The 16973-nt window shown below is 40.1% G+C and overlaps 1 protein-coding gene across 9 annotated transcripts in view; it reads left to right on the forward strand.

Annotated features, from left to right (window-relative positions):
* The window catches only part of EML6 (EMAP like 6), a 279303-nt gene that overhangs the window by 201326 nt on the left and 61004 nt on the right, over nt 1–16973 (forward strand). For all 9 annotated transcript variants that reach the window (XR_011492041.1, XM_070478386.1, XM_070478384.1 and 6 more), the window contains 7 exons: nt 4089–4189; nt 5686–5888; nt 8373–8484; nt 8756–8883; nt 13180–13321; nt 16191–16343; nt 16506–16637. Coding sequence is in view for 8 of the 9 variants with exons in the window: in XM_070478386.1 (XP_070334487.1) it covers nt 4089–4189; nt 5686–5888; nt 8373–8484; nt 8756–8883; nt 13180–13321; nt 16191–16343; nt 16506–16637 (971 nt within the window). In the remaining variant the exon portion in view is untranslated. The remainder of the gene's footprint in view (nt 1–4088; nt 4190–5685; nt 5889–8372; nt 8485–8755; nt 8884–13179; nt 13322–16190; nt 16344–16505; nt 16638–16973) is intronic.

Here is a 16973-nt window from a genome sequence, read left to right on the forward strand (position 1 = left end):
ATAATAAAACCAACTAAAAGGAAGTCTGTTATTATTATTATTATTATTATTATTATTATCATTCTCCTGAGCCAGCAATTCTCAACAACAACAGGGGTGGAATTCCTCTTTCTCAGGGCAGATCACCATTCCAGTCTACCCCATGGTACACCACTGCCCCCATATGTCTGGTCCTCCAATTCTTAGTAATAGTCAGCTCTGTCGTGGTTTCTAGTCACATCATCCCATCCTCCCATTAGAAAGCTTCCTGTCAATGTGTTATCTAATGGTTGTACCTCCATTTACAACTCTGGGCTAAATTGATTAATTAAGGGTTGAAGATGATAGTTTTCTAATTCTATTATTCATCCTTCATACTAGCTAGAATTCTTCTATAAAGAAGAGTTTTCCCTCATGAACCACTTGGTTTCTCTGAAATACACTTCACACAGGAAGTAGTTCTTTAAATATTAGGGTTATTTGTCTGTTGTCTGTAGCTTAGAGGTGTTTCACCTAGTTTGTCACTTGTCTTTTGAGTTTGCTATGATGTTTTTCATCATGCAAAGGCTTTTATTTTTATGTGGTCAAATTTAGCAATATTGACTACTTCAAGATTTTGAGACTAATTAAGAAAAGTGTTCCCTGTCGCCAGGTTCAAAGGTAATCACTCATGATTTCTTCTAATCTGCCATGGCTCCATCATTACATTTAGATCTCTAAATCATTTGGAATTTATCCCAGTGTCTCTGTATTTCAAGACACAGATTCAATTTTATCCTTTCTCCTTAGAGCTATCAAGGTATTCCAAATACCATTTTTCTTTTCCCTTTTATATAGACTTTATTTTTTAAAGCAGATTTAAGTTCATAGCAAAATTGTACAGATAATAGAGTTCCCATATGTCCACTATTCCAGCCTCCTTCAAATCCCCACCTGGCACCAGAGTGGTACATTTGTTATAACAGATGAAGCTACATTGACACATCATTATCACCCAAAGTCCACAGTTTACATTAGGGTTCACTCTTGGTGTTGCACATTCTGTGAGTCTTGACAGGTGTATGATGACATGTATCTACCATTATAGCATCATGGTAGAATAGTTTCACTTCTCTAAAAATCCTTTGTGCTCTGGCTGTTCATCCCTTCCTCCTCTATCCTGGAAACCATTCGTTTTTTAAACTGTCTCCATAGTTTTGCCTCTTCCAGAAAATCAGTTAGTTGGAATTATATAATATATAGCCTTTTCAGATTGGCCTCTTTTACTTAGTAGTATCCATTTAAAGTTCCCCCATGTCTCTTCAGAGAAGGCAATGGCGACCCACTCCAGTACTCTTGGAAAATCCCATGGACGGAGGAGCCTGGTAGGCTGCAGTCCATGGGGTCTCAAAGAGTCGGACACGACTGAAGGACTTCACTTTCACTTTTCACTTTCATGCATTGGAGGAGGAAATGGCAACCCACTCCAGTGTTCTTGCCTGGAGAATCCCAGGGATGGGGGAGCCTTGTAGGCTGCTGTCTATGGGGTCGCACAGAGTCGGACATGACTGAAGTGACTTAGCAGCATGTCTCTTCATGGTTTGATAGCTCATTTCTTTTTAGAACTGAATAATACTCTGTTCTCTGAATGTGCCACAGTTTTTTTATCCATTCACCTGAAGAACATCTTGGTTGCTTCCAAGTTTTTGCAATTAAGTTTAAAGCTGCCATAAGCACCCATGTGCAGGTTTTTGGTGGACATAAATTTTCAACTCCTTTGGGTAAATACTAAGGAACATGATTGCTGGGTCTTATGGTAAGAATATGTTTAGTTTTGTAAGAAACTACCAAAATGTCTTCCAAAATAACTGTACCATTTTGCATACCCACCAACAATGATTGAGAATTCCTGTTACTCCACATCCTTGCCAGCATTTAGTAACATACACCATTTATTTTAAGTATTCATTTCACCCCCCCTACATTGATTTGAGACCTGTCTTCAGTATGTACTACATTTTAATATTCATTTGGGTCTCTTTCTAGATTTTCTATTTTACCATTAGCTTGTCAGTCACTTGTCAGTCATTAGCTTGTCACTAATACCACACTGTTTTAATCATGAAGGTTTTATAAGTTATTTTAATACCTAGGAGAGCTACTCTTCCCATTTAGCTTTTCTTTTTCAGGGTTTTCTTGGCCATACTGCTGTTTTATTCTTCCATAAGAACTTTAAAATCAGGGTGTCTAGCTCCAAATTAAAGACCAGACACTCTTTTCTGAAAAGAGTAATAGAATATGAAAAGAACAATAGAAAATGCTCTTATCTTTTGGAATCAAGTTGAATTCATAAACAAAGCTAGAATTAACATCTTTATGATTGAATTTTCCAGCCCAAGAACATGGAATGTTTTTTCTATGTATATTACCGATATGGGGTGTTTTTTCCCTTGTTGTTATACTCATTTATATGTTAGTGCACAGTTCTTATTAAATATATGCCTTGATATTTTTATTATTGTTTTAAATATAATCCTTTCTTCCAATGTATTTTTCAACTGGATAATGTAAATATATATTAAGGTTATTGACTCTGTATTTAATTTTATATACTACAAATTTCCTAAATTATTTATAGTTGTTTTTACTTTATTTTCTTTTGGATTTTTTAGACGTGGAATTATATCATTTGCAGATAGAAATAGTTTTACCTCTTCCATTCTAGTTCCTGTGTCTTTAATTTTTTAGACCTTGTATAATTTCATTAGATAATATGTTCAGTACAATGTTAATAGTAGTGGTAACAGTCTTGTTCCTGACTTTATTGGGAATAACATGAAGTAAGAATCTGACTTTCATCAGGAATAGCATTAAGTAAGAATCTGACTTTCAAGTTCACACATGTACAAGCACACCATGGAGAAGCTACTCTTTGAACACATTCTGTTTTTAAAAAAAGATAGTGGCACATAACATTGAAGAGATACTCTGTGTATAGGTTGATCTTGAATGAATCTGTGTTTCTCAGTGAGAGTTAAGAACTGCATGAAATTATAAAAGTCCAAGAGAAATTCTAAAGCATCCATTAGTTTCTACTTTATTGAGTGTTATTTGAGTACTTTTTTAAGTCATAAATGACCATTAGATTTTTTGTGAAATACCTTTTCAGCATCGTTGAAAATGATAACATAATTTTTCTCACATAGTAATATGATGAATTGTACTGTTTGATTCCTTAATAATGAAACACCCTTGAATTTGGTCATAGTGTACTATTTTGTTAATGTGTTGTTGGAGTCTCTTTGCTAGTATTTTATTTAAGATTTTTGTATCTATAGTCATAAGGGTAATTAGTCATATTCTTTTTTATCAATAGCTTTTCTTTTAGTAATAAAAGTTAGGTCCAGTATATCAGAGAAGACCATCACATAGTCCATTAAGATCAATAAATCCTTAAATTTAATGTGGTTACTTTATACTCTGAAACAGAAATTTCCCAGGTACAGTGTAATGCCAGTTTACAGCTGCAGCCTACAGTCAGTCCTCATTTCTATATTTGTGCTTCTGCCTCTTGGGTTATAAGCTTAGATTTCTGAATGCATAGCATCCTTGAGTGCCTTAAATTAATATATGACATCCTTTGTCTCTCTGTGAATGTAAGCCAGAGTCTTCAGTTTCTCATAAATACATTTCTAGATGAAACTCTGTTTAACCCAAAGTTATGCCTTCCACAGCAAGAATATTACTTCTGAAGTTTCTCATTAATACCCTTTTACAGTATCTTCTACAAGATCTCTGTATGCTAAGGATTAAACTCTATAGTGGTGGCATCAATTTTATATTATGGAGACATTCTGATCCATTTTAGATGTTTCATTAATTTGTTTAAAGCATAAGTAGTAGACTCTAGTAGCAATGTTAGAGTAAGAAGACTCAAATATGCAAAGAAAAGCCAAAGCTCATTATTTTAATGCACACCCCCCATGCGTATCTTAAATCATCTTCTCTCAGTAATTTACTTGTCCTGTTAGATGTGCTTAATCAAAGTGAAACCAAATGCATGCTCTAAATAAAACTCTCTAAAGTGCTTTCATCAAGACTAGGGTTTTTCCCCTGTTTGTCTCTTACAGAGGACATAAAGATAAGATATTTGTGGTAAAGTGTAATCCACACCATGTTGACAAACTGGTAACAGTTGGGATCAAGCACATCAGATTCTGGCAACAAGCAGGTATTGTTTGGGTTTATCACTTATGTGGTTGAAAGTTTTACTGTAGCTGGGGAAAAAAAAAAACAACCCACCACCACTACCTAGCCTCTCTCTGCAATCTAAAATTAAAATATGCCTAAAAGATGTTTGCTCCCAAACAACGTCTGAGCTGTGAAGCTTAGAACACTCTGTGTGATGCTATGCATATTCATCAGTGTCTAGAGAGTTTTGGAAACGTTGTGCTCTGAAAATACTTATTTTTATATTCCATCATTGTTCTGAAACCAGTGATTATGTTGGACTACTGAGCAGGAAATAATCACTTTAGTTGGGTGGACAAAAATTTTTAGGATTTTGAGGGTTCTCTTTTATTTTATCACTACATTTAGCACATGAATTAACCCCGACACACACGCTACACTGTACACTACACACAGTAAGTGGTCAAAATAAATACTTGTGGTTTATAATGCTGATAATAGGGATGAGTAAATAATAGGACAAAACATGGAAGAGTATCTTATTCTTCTAATAAGTCAGGCCTTTTTATTAGGATTGTTTCTGAATTCTTAGTATTGGCTCTGGTATCAAGCCCAATCTTTTACTGGACAAAACATAAATAAGTTACTGCTTCAGTGCTTTCTGCTTTTGAAGAAAAGGTCATGGCACCCACCATGTCTGGAGAGTCAACCTGCATACAGTTGTCTGGGATGAGTTTAGGTTTCTCAGTGCTAGTCAGAAAGTTCAGGGAAATGTGAATATATAAGGAACAAACCTGATGTTCTTCTACACAGGGATTCAGTTTTCTCACCTTGAAGTTGCCATAATAAAAATCGAGGCAAAAGATACACAAAACATGTTTACATTTTACCTTACAGCTGCTGCTGTGTTGATTCTTTGGTCAGCATTCAGGAAGACTTGCCTGGCTTCCTGGGACACTTAGTCACCCCTCCCTCTGGCTGGCACAAACCTTGCCCTGAGCCTTGCTTACTTAGAGGATTATATCACATTCTCTCCCCAGCCAGACCTTGAGTTCCTTGAAGGCAGGAACTGTTTCCTTTCACCTTTATAGCCCAATGTTGACCACTATGCCTGCCACAAAGTAGGGATTCAACAAGCACTGAATTAATGTGTGAAGGAGAAAACCATTTATAATGTTTTTGTTATGATGTTTTCTGCCATTTTTATACACCTTTATGTAGACACATGGGGCTTCCCAGGTGGCCCAGTGGTAAAGAATCCACCTGTGATGCAGGAGACACGGGTTTGATCCCTGAGTCAGGATGATACCCTGGAGAAAGAAATGACAACCCCTTCCAGTATTCTTGCCTGAGAATTCCCATGGACAGTGGAGCCGATGGATCATCAGGTCCATGGGGTCGCAAAGAGTCAGACATGACTTAGCGACTAAACAAAGCAGTGTAGACACACTGGATTTTCCACTGAAGATAGTCGTTCTAAATGCCCACAGAAGATGTCAGTTTTTCAAAGTATTAAGTACTCTTGGTCCACTCCAGGTGGAGGCTTCACCTCTAAGAGGGGAATTTTTGGAAGTGTTGGAAAATTGGAAACAATGATGTGTGTTTCTTATGGGCGAATGGAAGATCTGGTGTTCTCTGGAGCAGCTACTGGAGATATTTTTATTTGGAAAGATATTCTTCTACTGAAGACAGTGAAAGCTCATGACGGGCCTGTGTTTGCTATGTATGCATTGGATAAGGTATGATCTATTTTCCTCATTAGCTTCCTAGAACTTTAAATTAGACTTGGCAAGGTCCACACCAAGAGGATGCCCATGTGTAAAAACAGTGCTCTCTGAATTAGAATGTAGTTGTCACGGATGGAGGGGAAGCACAAGTGGTCTTTAAATTTCTCTTCCGTTTATAATTATATCTTTATGTGCAATTTGTCTCTTCTTTTTTCATACTTATTTTTCCTGGCTGTCACTCCTAAGAACTCCTTAAGAAGTGCTGAGATAAATGTAGGCACACAGTAGCAAGAGTCCGAGAAATATTTCCACGCAGTCTTCCTCCTCAGTGGCATAATGAGCAGAAACCTGGAAATGCGTAATAGCTGGGTTATTGTCCCTCCCATCAATTTGACCTGAAGTTATATTGATAACCAGCTTGTTCCTGTGTAGACAGGCTCAGCTTTAATAAGCGTGTCAGAGTCCTGGCTGTGTTAGTCAGGATCCTCCAGAGAAACAGAACCAATAGGATGTAGATGTAGACAGAGATATACATACACAAAAAGGAGGTTTATTATAAGGAATTGGTTCATGTGCTTTTGGAGGCTGAGAAGTCTCCCTAAGCCATCTGCAAACTGGAGACCCAGAAAAGTCGATGGTGCAATTGAGTTCAAGTCCAAGGGCCTGAGGACCAGAGAAGCCAATGGCGTAAGTCCTGATCTGCTGGGGAAAGATAAGATGTCCCAGCTCAATCAATCAGAATAAAAGGAGGGCAATTTTGTCCTTCGTCTATCTCTTGTTTTACTCAGGCTCTCAAAGGATTAGATGATGTCCACCCACACTGGGTAGGGCAGCTTAATGAGTCTACCAATTCAAACACTGATCTCATCCAGTAAGACCATCTCAGACACACACAGGAGTCATGTTTAATCCGAGTACCCTGCGGCCAGTCAGTTGATACGCAAAGTTAACCCTCACACCAGCTGTATGTCTCCTCAGGCTTGTCTTTGTCCTGATCTGTCCAGCTAACCTCCTGCCTTGTGGCGGTGTTGTTCTTTCTAAATAAAGATCACACTGGGGACTTCCCTGGCAGTACAATGTTTAGGTTCCACTGCAGAGGGCATGGGTACCATCTCTAGTCAGGGCACTAAGATCCCATATGTTCAAGGTATGGCCAAAAAACAATTATGTTTACTTTAAAAAGATCATACTTACCTTCAGTGCTCTTAAAACACTTCCTTCAATCAATTTGCCAGAAAATAGAAATGTTTTATTCACTGCTGGTTTGCGGATGGTACCACTTTTTGCATTTTCTCTGACCTCCAAACAGCCTAAGCCACCCAATACAGCATAGTAAGAGATTTATTTTGCATTTGCTTATTCCCAGGTAAATATGCTGATCCTGCTATAGAAGTAGGTTCCTGTTAGATGTGTAACTACAGTGATTGTTTTAGTGGTACAACTGTTTTTCACTAGCAATTTGTTTTGGTTAAACTGCAAATTTTAGAGAAGATTAAGGCAGAAAGAAAATTTTTGTAGACTCGGAAGTTGACGTGATATAGCATGTTTAAACTCTTTTATTGCTTGGTAACTTAAGCTTAAAGATCATGGGAAAAGGCAGGAATATCATATTATAATATACTGCATTTAGGTTTAATTTTGGGAGTAAATGTCTATAGGTTCACCGTCTATAATGAGGATAAATAAGGATATTTAAGATATTTAATGTAATAAACTTCAAAATATTATTTCCTTTTGAACATCATTGAAATGAAGTAAATTAAAAGTTTCTGAGAAAGCAGAATGAATTAGTCAGTAATTTTCTTTTTAAAAAATTTCTAAGAACAGTTGGTAGTTGCCAAAAAGGAAAACTAATAAGACCAAGAAATCATAAACTTAGAATAAGAATAAAGATCATTGTCTAGCAAAAAAGTATCCAATATGCTAGGCTTTATACTTTCCAGGTTTTATAAAAATTAATCTGAATCTTAATTATGGTAGAAATTGATATCGCATGAACAGAAGAGCAAGATATTCTTGTTACATGAAATACTTAAGTTATTAGTAATAGAAAAATAATGATGTTTTTCCTGGAAGTAAATATTTAAAAATAATTAACAATCATTTTTGATTGTGACATTAATTCCTGTTCACTCAGCATGAGCATATGAGATATCAGAAACTCTGCAAACTTTGAGGCTGGTCCTGTTCTCAGGCAGTCCACATCCCAGTCAGGGAACTGGGCACAGAAACAGCCATCCGTAATCCAGGGTGCTAAATTCGAATCAATGGTCTGGAGAAAGTGAAATGGACACACAGTGAGAAAGTGTTTAATAGTGCTAGAGAAATGAGGGGAGATGTGTCCAGAAAATATTGTGTTATCATCAGGTTTTTCAGTCTCCATACTTAGGAAGAAAACAGACAAAGTTTCTTTACCCAAGGGGGAATCCTGTTGAGGCTGGGTGGGCCCTTGTCACTTTGATGTGTATATAATCCTTCTGACGTGTGCCTTCACAGGGTTTTGTAACAGGTGGAAAGGATGGAATTGTGGAGCTCTGGGATGATATGTTTGAAAGATGCTTGAAGACTTACGCCATTAAAAGAGCAGCCTTGTCAACTAGCTCAAAAGGTGCCACTCCCGAGTATGCAATGGAAGTCTTCCTGTTCATAGGAATGAAAAAGATAGTAATGAAGTTCTTAGAAAACCATGACCAAGTCAACTCTCCCCTCTTGTTCCACATTCAGAGCTTGTGGCCGTTGGTAGAAATATCAAAGAGCATTGCCTAGTACTTAGTACTTTGGAACTATAAAAACAGAATTTATATAAACTATAATCATTTTATTTTTGTTATATTAAATACAACATTTATAATATTAAATGCAATATTTCCCCTCCTCAGGCTTGCTTTTGGAAGATAATCCTTCAATCCGTGCCATCACTTTGGGACATGGACATATCCTGGTGGGAACAAAAAATGGAGAGATCCTGGAAATTGATAAAAGCGGCCCAATGACACTGCTTGTTCAGGTACTGTGTTTGCACATATCCTAAACCACAATTCACATCAGAACTGGAGCCAGGGTGAGGCAACATGGGACTCTTAGGTTACCAAATTAGAGGAGACCTTCTCTCCAAAGATCAGGCAAATGCTGTATTATCTATTTCCATATAACAAACTGACACAAACTTAGCTTGAAACAAAAACATTCATCATCTGATGGTTTCTTTGTCGGTCAGGAGTCTGAACAGTTTAACTGGGTCTTCTGGGTAAGGTTTTGTAAGGCTGCGGTAAAGATCAGGGCTGTGGTCTCATCTGAGGCTTCACTATGGAAGGATCTGCCTCTAAGATCACTCAGGTTGTTGGCAGAGTTTTGTTTCTGTGAGTGTAGGACTGAGGGCTTCTGTTTCTTGCTGGCTGTTGGCCAGAGGCCACCCTCAGCTCTCAGAAGCTGCCTGAAGTTCCTTATCACGTGGGGCTCCCCCAACGTGGCTGCTTGCTTCCTCAAAGCAAGCAAGGGAAAAAGAAAAACAATGCCTTTAAATAATTTGAAATAACATAATCGTATCGTCACATACATGTAATACATCCATCCCCTTTGCCATATGTTATTGGTTGGTAATAAGGCTATAGGAGTGGCTTCCCTGGTGGCGCAGTGGTTAAAAATCTGCCTGCAATGCAGGAGCTACAGGAGACACAGGTTCAATCCCTGGGTCAGCAAGATCCCCTGGAGAAGGGCATGGCAACCCACTCCAGTGTTCTTGCCTGAAGAATCTCGTGGACAGGGGAGCCTGGTGGGCTACAGTCCATGGGGACTGAAGCGATTTTGCACACACACACCCGCAAGGCTATAGAACATTCAAAGGAGGTGATTATACTGAGTGTGAAAACCAGGAGGCTCCTAAGGGTCACCTGTCCAGCACAGTCTCCCCTCTGGCCACCAAGTATCATGTCCCTGCCACATGCAGGATACATTCCCACTCCCAGGATCCCCAGGAGCCTTATCCCATTAGAGCATCTATTCAGAGTCCATAATCTCATTTTCTGAATCAGGTTCAGGTGTGAATGGGGTTTCTTGGGTATATTTCCTCTCAGTCTGTCAAAAAATTGTCAAACTAAAAAAATTATTTGCTCTGCACACACCAGATATATGGGTCTCTTTAGGTTTTGTGCATCATTCTAGTCTCAGCCTCAATTCACATAAACATGTAACATACTCCTTACCCGTCCTCTCCCCTCAAAAATTTGATTCAGATAATACCAGATTAAAATAAGCATCAGCAGTATCCTCAAAGATCCAAGAAGTGATCACATGTCACCTGAGGAGTGACATATGTCTTTGGAGGTGATGAATAGATCATAGTTAGAGGTGGAAGAGGCCTGGGCAGGGACGAGGGGGTTCAGAAGGTGGAGTGGAAGGAATCTGCACTGCTTATCTAAGCTCTGGGACTTCTGTGGGCCCAGTGGAGGGGAACTGCCCCCTTCCCTCACCTGATGCCTGCCTGCAGGCTTGCTGTGTTAGGGCTGACCCCCAAAATCCCACTGAAAGGGGCCCTCTGATTTGCTACATCTGAGCCGGCCTGCACACACATCAGGTTTTAAAAATGCCTGTGTGCAGGCCCCACCCTGACTATCTTGAATAAGAATCCGTGTTTTAACATTTTTTCTGTGTTAGAAACAAATCTCAGAAGCTCTGTAGCTGATGGCACCAGGCAGCCCAAGTTGAGAATTGTGCTGAGGTGCGACCTTGAGAAGGGGTGATGTCTTTGTTCTCCAGCTGTTCTTACCTTTCTTTCCCTTTCTGGCCATGACTATTTATTTAATTTTATTGAAAATGGAGTGTTTCTTTTCAATCCCCAAATGTTGGAGACTTTAAATTATTTACTACATGCTATACTGCTAAATATGTAAGATTTGTGCTATACTACGGATTTAAACATCATTTTAAGATTCAAACTCTAATATTTTCTCAAGTTAAAAAGTAATAGAGTTGAACTAATTATGTCTAAATATGTTATAAACTCAACAACAAAGTCTTTTCAGTTTTTCATTCTCTTCAATTCTTTCCTGTATTTGTTTCTATCATTCTATTAATACAGTTACCCAAGCGTGTCATTTATCGAGCACTTGACTGTGTGTCAGGAAATAAATACCATTGTGCAAAATTCCCTCTCTCATCTCCACAACAGATTTGCTCAGTGGTGATTGTTTTATAGATGGAGGGCCTAAAGCCCAGTGAACTTCCCGCAGCCACATCTTAAGAACTGAAGAGCTGGGATTCGTACCAAGCTTTGTCGGGTACCAGAGCCTTTTCTTTGTCTCTCCACCAGACTGTTCTCCACACCTCTCAGCGTGGAGGCTGCATGAAAACAGTGCAGAAGGCGCGGCCCCCTGAGCCCTGGGCAGGCAGTGGAGCTGGGAGAGCCCTCTTTTCTCTTTACACGCGTGCCATTCTTTCCCTTTTATCTCAGCATCTCTCTTTCATCTTCTGGTCAGTCAATCATTTGCCTTTTTCTCCTGGGTGGAACGCGGTAGCTCACTTCAATCACTGTTTGTTGGGGCCCTGCCAAGACCAGCCCTATGCTGTGCGCTACCCAGGACAGAGTAGGACCGCTGAAGGGGCTGACAGCCCTGCTCTGAGAGGTAGGCCGTGAGGGAAGCTTAAGAAACAGTAGAGACAATGCGGTTAAGACCATCAGCGATCCTGCTGTGGGAAGACTGCAGAACCGCTTTTACAGTCAGTAGCTCAGCAAGTCAACATCACTTGGTGTAGATTGCTTTTTTTTTATTAAGAGAGTAGGGGAAGAGAGAAGTGACAGGAGGTGAGTTTTGAAAATCCCCATTATATATACTTCGAATATAATCAGCTTTCGATTGTGCAGCTGGTTATTATCAGCTTTAGGGAGGTCAGGAGGAAAGGGAGGTCCAAGCTCATTTCCCCGCGCCATTCAGGAGACTCCCTGCCCACCTCACTCGCTGTCCATCCCTATGTTATACAGGAGTCAAAGTACACAGTCCCATTAGATTAAGGAAATACAACTTTTAAATCAAATATATGAGGCAGTGATGTGAAAGGGTCTCAGAGCCCCACAACCCTGTCCTCAGTGTACCAAAGGACTTGGTCTGTAAAAGAGCTTCAGGCAGATGCAGTCTCGGGGGAGCAAGAGAGGGCTCACACCTGACCCATCCTCAGACCATGGCCTTCAGTGTGGGAGGCCTCCCAAGGGAAGAAAACTAGAAAGCTGGGGGTGTAAGGTGCTCCAAATCTAATAAAAACAGTATCTACACCCTTCTCAGATATTTGAATGTCAGCAGTATTGAGAACTTTGTATCTTCTGCCAAATTACTGTTTTGCTCAAACAGCTTCCCAGTTAAACTGGAATCGTCCAATTTCTCTTTGAAGAGCCACCTGTTCTCCCAAAGCATTCCAACTACAAACACCTTTCAGATGCCTGTGTATGGTCTTCATTTTGCTTTACTAAGCAAAGCCTTTTTATAATTAGCCACTAAAAGCAGAAATTCAGTAAACACTCTGGTCTGTTTTATTGTTCCTTGACTAATCTATTCTTTACACTGCTTTAGTGAGTGATAAGTTAGAAGAATCAGATTCATTTTCTCCCTAATTATTCATTCATTAAATATATTGCATCTCAGTTATTATTCTAAGCCAGCTAAGTGTGTTTGTGGTAAGACATTGGCATGCGGAACTGGTCCAGTGCCTATCAAGCCCCTTTCAGTTTTCTATGATCACTGGAAAATTTGTGAACAAATGCTGACCCTGAGTAATACTCAAGATACTGGAAATAAAATTTTAGATTTCTCTAGTTCTGCTCTGCCAAATGCTGTACACAGAACTGAAATAGAATTAATTAGCAAGAATATTACTGTCCAATTCCTCTGGTAATAGATAAACGGTACCTACATCTTTTAGAATACGGTTTTATGGAAGAAAGTGGTTTGTGTCTTTGTGACCAAGCTATTACTAGAAGATACATATATACTGTGTTTATTCAGTGTCAAATCACAGGATAAAACGAGAACAGTTCATTGTTCACTAGGATGCTTTCACATGAGAAGATGTTTGGCATCATACAAGCAAAACAGCAACGTGAATCCATCCTTTGCTTTTCAGATGAATGCTTTAGTATCATGTAGGCCCAGCTTTAGATTCGAGTTCAGGTGAAAAATTTATTCAGTACAATCATTTTGGCTCAAGGAAGCTCAAACTGTGTGTGTTCCTATTTGAACCTGTTTGGGATTCTCTTGGGAAGGGCTCGCTAAGAAGCATTGAACTGATTTTTGTTGCCCCATTTCCTTCCTCACAGGGGCACATGGAAGGAGAAGTGTGGGGCCTGGCAGCTCACCCCCTCCTGCCGATCTGCGCAACAGTGAGCGATGATAAAACCCTCCGGATCTGGGAATTATCCTCCCAACACCGTATGCTGGCAGTGAGGAAACTCAAAAAAGGTGCATATGTCACCTTACACATCTGTGAAAGTATTTACAACCACAAGTATTGAGTTCATTCACCCTTTCATTCAACTAATATTTGCTGTGTGTGCCTATTATACGCTCCCAGATATGCTGGGGAACGGAGATTTAGTGTTTGTTGCTATAGATATAACTAATCACATGGAGGATGGTTCCAGAAGGCTGGCCTGATCCATCCGTGCCCAGTTCTATTCTTTATTTCCTTGCACTGCATAGACATTTGCCACCTGGGGGCAATATGTCCTTCCTCTTCTCATCTGAACTGTGAGAGTCAGTTGAAACTCATCAGCTTGTAAAGAATGGTGTTTATTTTTATATCTAACAGTCTTCGGAACTGATTTTATTACTGAAAAAGGAAACTTGGTTTAAAAATAATAGTTAACCACAAGAAACAGATAAATATGTATTAAACACCTATATGCATGAGAACCAAGAGGTATACCAAGAAGTAGAAATTCAGCAAACATTTATTGAGCAGCTTCTATGTATCAGACACTGGGGATCCCAGGAGGAACAGCCATATCTCTAGTGTCAGAGATGGACAAGATTTGAACAGAGTCCCAGCAACAGCTGGTCCATTCAAATTGGGTCATTTGAAGAGTCTCAAAACTGGGCTCTTTATGAAGGGGCGGGCAGGGAGTAGGGAAATGACCAGGGTTTGTCCAGTACAATGCAACTAGTAGTAACCACTGCCAGCCCTGGGCCTGAAGGGACAAGGCGAGGAACAGATGAGAGTGAGATGGCAGCCTGGCAGGAGGGGGTGACCGTCCAGCCCAGAGGCTTAGACAGCGAGCGGTGACCCTGCGGGGAGGCAGCCAGGGGAGAACAAGCCCCAACCTCCCTACCCCCTATCCTTTCTTCCCTAGTACCCTCCCTGCAGCCCCTGGGGTACTCCAGCCAGGGGGTACTCATGCTCCCCCTGACCAAACAAATCAGAAGCCAGGGGGCGAGGAGGCCTGTTGGTAGAGTCCATGCAGGCCAGCTCCAGGCACAGAGCAGGGTGGAGAGGGGGTGAGGATAGACAAACGGAAGATCTTGGCACAAACAAGGTGTCACGGGCGCTCGGGGTGAGGCCCACAGCCAGAGACAGCCCCATTGGGGAAAACGAGAGCCGAGGCTCAAAGGATTTGTGAAAGTTAAGACAGGAAAGGATAAGATTGGAGCCTGGCCCCTAGAGTATTTGTGCTGGGGACTTTTATGGATAGACATGGGGAGATGAGTCTAGGGGGGTAAAGTGAGAAAAGGTGTCAAGACGGTGGTGATGATAGTGACAGTGGCTGACACCACTGAGCCAGTAACTGTGCTAGCACTTCGCCTGTGGTCTTCACGAGAACCCGGTGAGTAAGGCCTCTATTGCTTCTACTTAGAAATTAGGAAACTGAGGCGCAGAGCACTTAAGTTGTTTGCCCAAAGTTGCACAGCTAGTAAGTGATGGATCTGCATTCAGATCCAGGACTGTGGCTTCAGAGGGCACACCTGTGGCCACTGCATGACGCCGTCTCCCTCCACCATGTGGACGCACTTTACACTCAACTTCTGGGTCTTCATAAGTGGTGGAGGGAGCTAGGATTCAAATCCAAGTCTGACTCCAAAGCTCACGCTCTTATCTACTACAGAGGTGAATAATCAGGCTACTCATTTGTGTCGGGGAAAATAACAGACCAAGTACTCAGTGTGAGTACCTTGAATATCATCCAGTGGACTTTATTTACCAGGTTAAAAATTAGTTCAAAAGAACAGCCAACACCTCTGAGATAGGATGGCCATTCAACTGAGTTTATAGCTGGTGTCCTGGTGTAATTATTAATAGCTCTCCCTTTCACTCTCGGGTATCCTGGTTTGTGCAATAAATTTTTATGCTTGACCTAAGCCTGATGACTCTGCTAAAGGGCAAGTTGGTCTTTCTGTTCTTTTGGCACTAGCACAATGCCTGATTCATAGTAAGTAAGTAACTGCAAAGTGAATGGATGAAGACAAGAAGGAAGATAGATTTTAGATGAGCCCATTTAAAGTTACTGGTATACATGTGGCTTTTCAGCCTATTGGAAACAGTGGATGGGGAGGGAGGGGTGGAAGCTCAATTTGGAATGTCTTAGCACAAGGCTGCATGACTGTCCCATCCTGGTGTTGTGCTTACAAATATCTTGATGGTGAAAACTGGGCCAGGGAGGGGGCATATCCTTAAATAGGATTCCTATTTAACATAACTCCATACTCCTCATTCAGAAGTGCCGCCCATGACCTTGCAAAGCGTTAGAAACCATTTGTCATGTAGTCCCCTAAGCCCAGTACTGGTTAGTTTTGCAGACACCTTTGGAGAAAATATCCATATTTCATTCTTCTCATGACAGAAGAGACAGGAATAAAATCTTCCACCTCTAGAATTATGCATTATAATCCACGGATCAGAGATTAGAGAGACTAAAAGTAAAACAACAAGGTGCTCCAAAGCAAATTTTGTACTTAAGGCATGGTATGAAAAAATAGTTTCTGGAAATTTTGTCCCATTCTCAGCATCACATCTTGGGAGAAGAAATACTAGTTATATTAATCCTTTATCCCTTCCCCCTCTTCACTCCACTTGTCACTTGAAAACTCAGGTCTTTATATATGAAAAAATTAATGGATAAACCTCAGAGAAATAGAAAGCTTATTTTTAATATTAATGATTATTGTCTTTGGGTTTGGTGGTAAGAAATGTTTTAAATTATGAAGTTTTAGTTCTCACCAGCAGTGTTAAAGACACAGTCACAGGTCCATGGCTATATGCACATTCCCCCCCTCTTCATTCATTTGGTAGGAAAGTCACAGATCATAACAGTACTGTTTGTGGCTTCTTTTGTAGGTGGAAGATGCTGTGCCTTCTCCCCAGATGGGAAAGCCTTAGCAGTCGGCTTGAATGATGGAAGTTTCCTGGTTGTAAATGCTGACACTGTAGAAGACATGGTCTCCTTCCATCACAGAAAAGAAATGATCTCTGATATTAAATTTTCAAAAGGTGACAGCAAAAACTTGTAAAAATGTGTTGGGACAAAAAGTTGCAAGAGTGGATTCTTTTCAACTATTTCCTTAACCTCTAACCCATTTTAAAATGCTAAGTTCCTGGAAGTAAATTCCCACATGAAATGTTTTACTGTTAACCACTCATTTTTCTTCATAGATACAGGAAAATACCTTGCTGTGGCATCCCATGATAACTTTGTGGATATTTACAACGTCCTGACAAGCAAAAGGGTTGGCATCTGTAAAGGTGCTTCTAGTTATATTACACACATTGACTGGGACTCTAGAGGTAAAGTATGCTGTGGCTTTTAAAATATAATTTCAGTTTTTAAAAGTCATGTCCATTCATATATTGTTTCCAAGAGGAAATGGCAGTTTAAAGAGAAACTTACAACATAAACGACTGTAATTTTACAACCCAGAAGTAGCTGCTGTTAACACATTATTAACTGGGGGATTTTTGCAGAAGTTTCTGCCTGTGCTCAGCAGTTTGTCCTGTAGGTGAATATTGGAACATCTCTGGTCAGTGATGTTTGGGTAACAAAAGACGTATTACTATATCTCTGGTCAATAAGTTGTTAAAATGTTGAGTATTTTTCCATCTTTTTATTATTATTACTATTAT

Source organism: Odocoileus virginianus, chromosome 2, assembly GCF_023699985.2.
Source record: "Odocoileus virginianus isolate 20LAN1187 ecotype Illinois chromosome 2, Ovbor_1.2, whole genome shotgun sequence".
Classification (NCBI taxonomy): domain Eukaryota; kingdom Metazoa; phylum Chordata; class Mammalia; order Artiodactyla; family Cervidae; genus Odocoileus; species Odocoileus virginianus.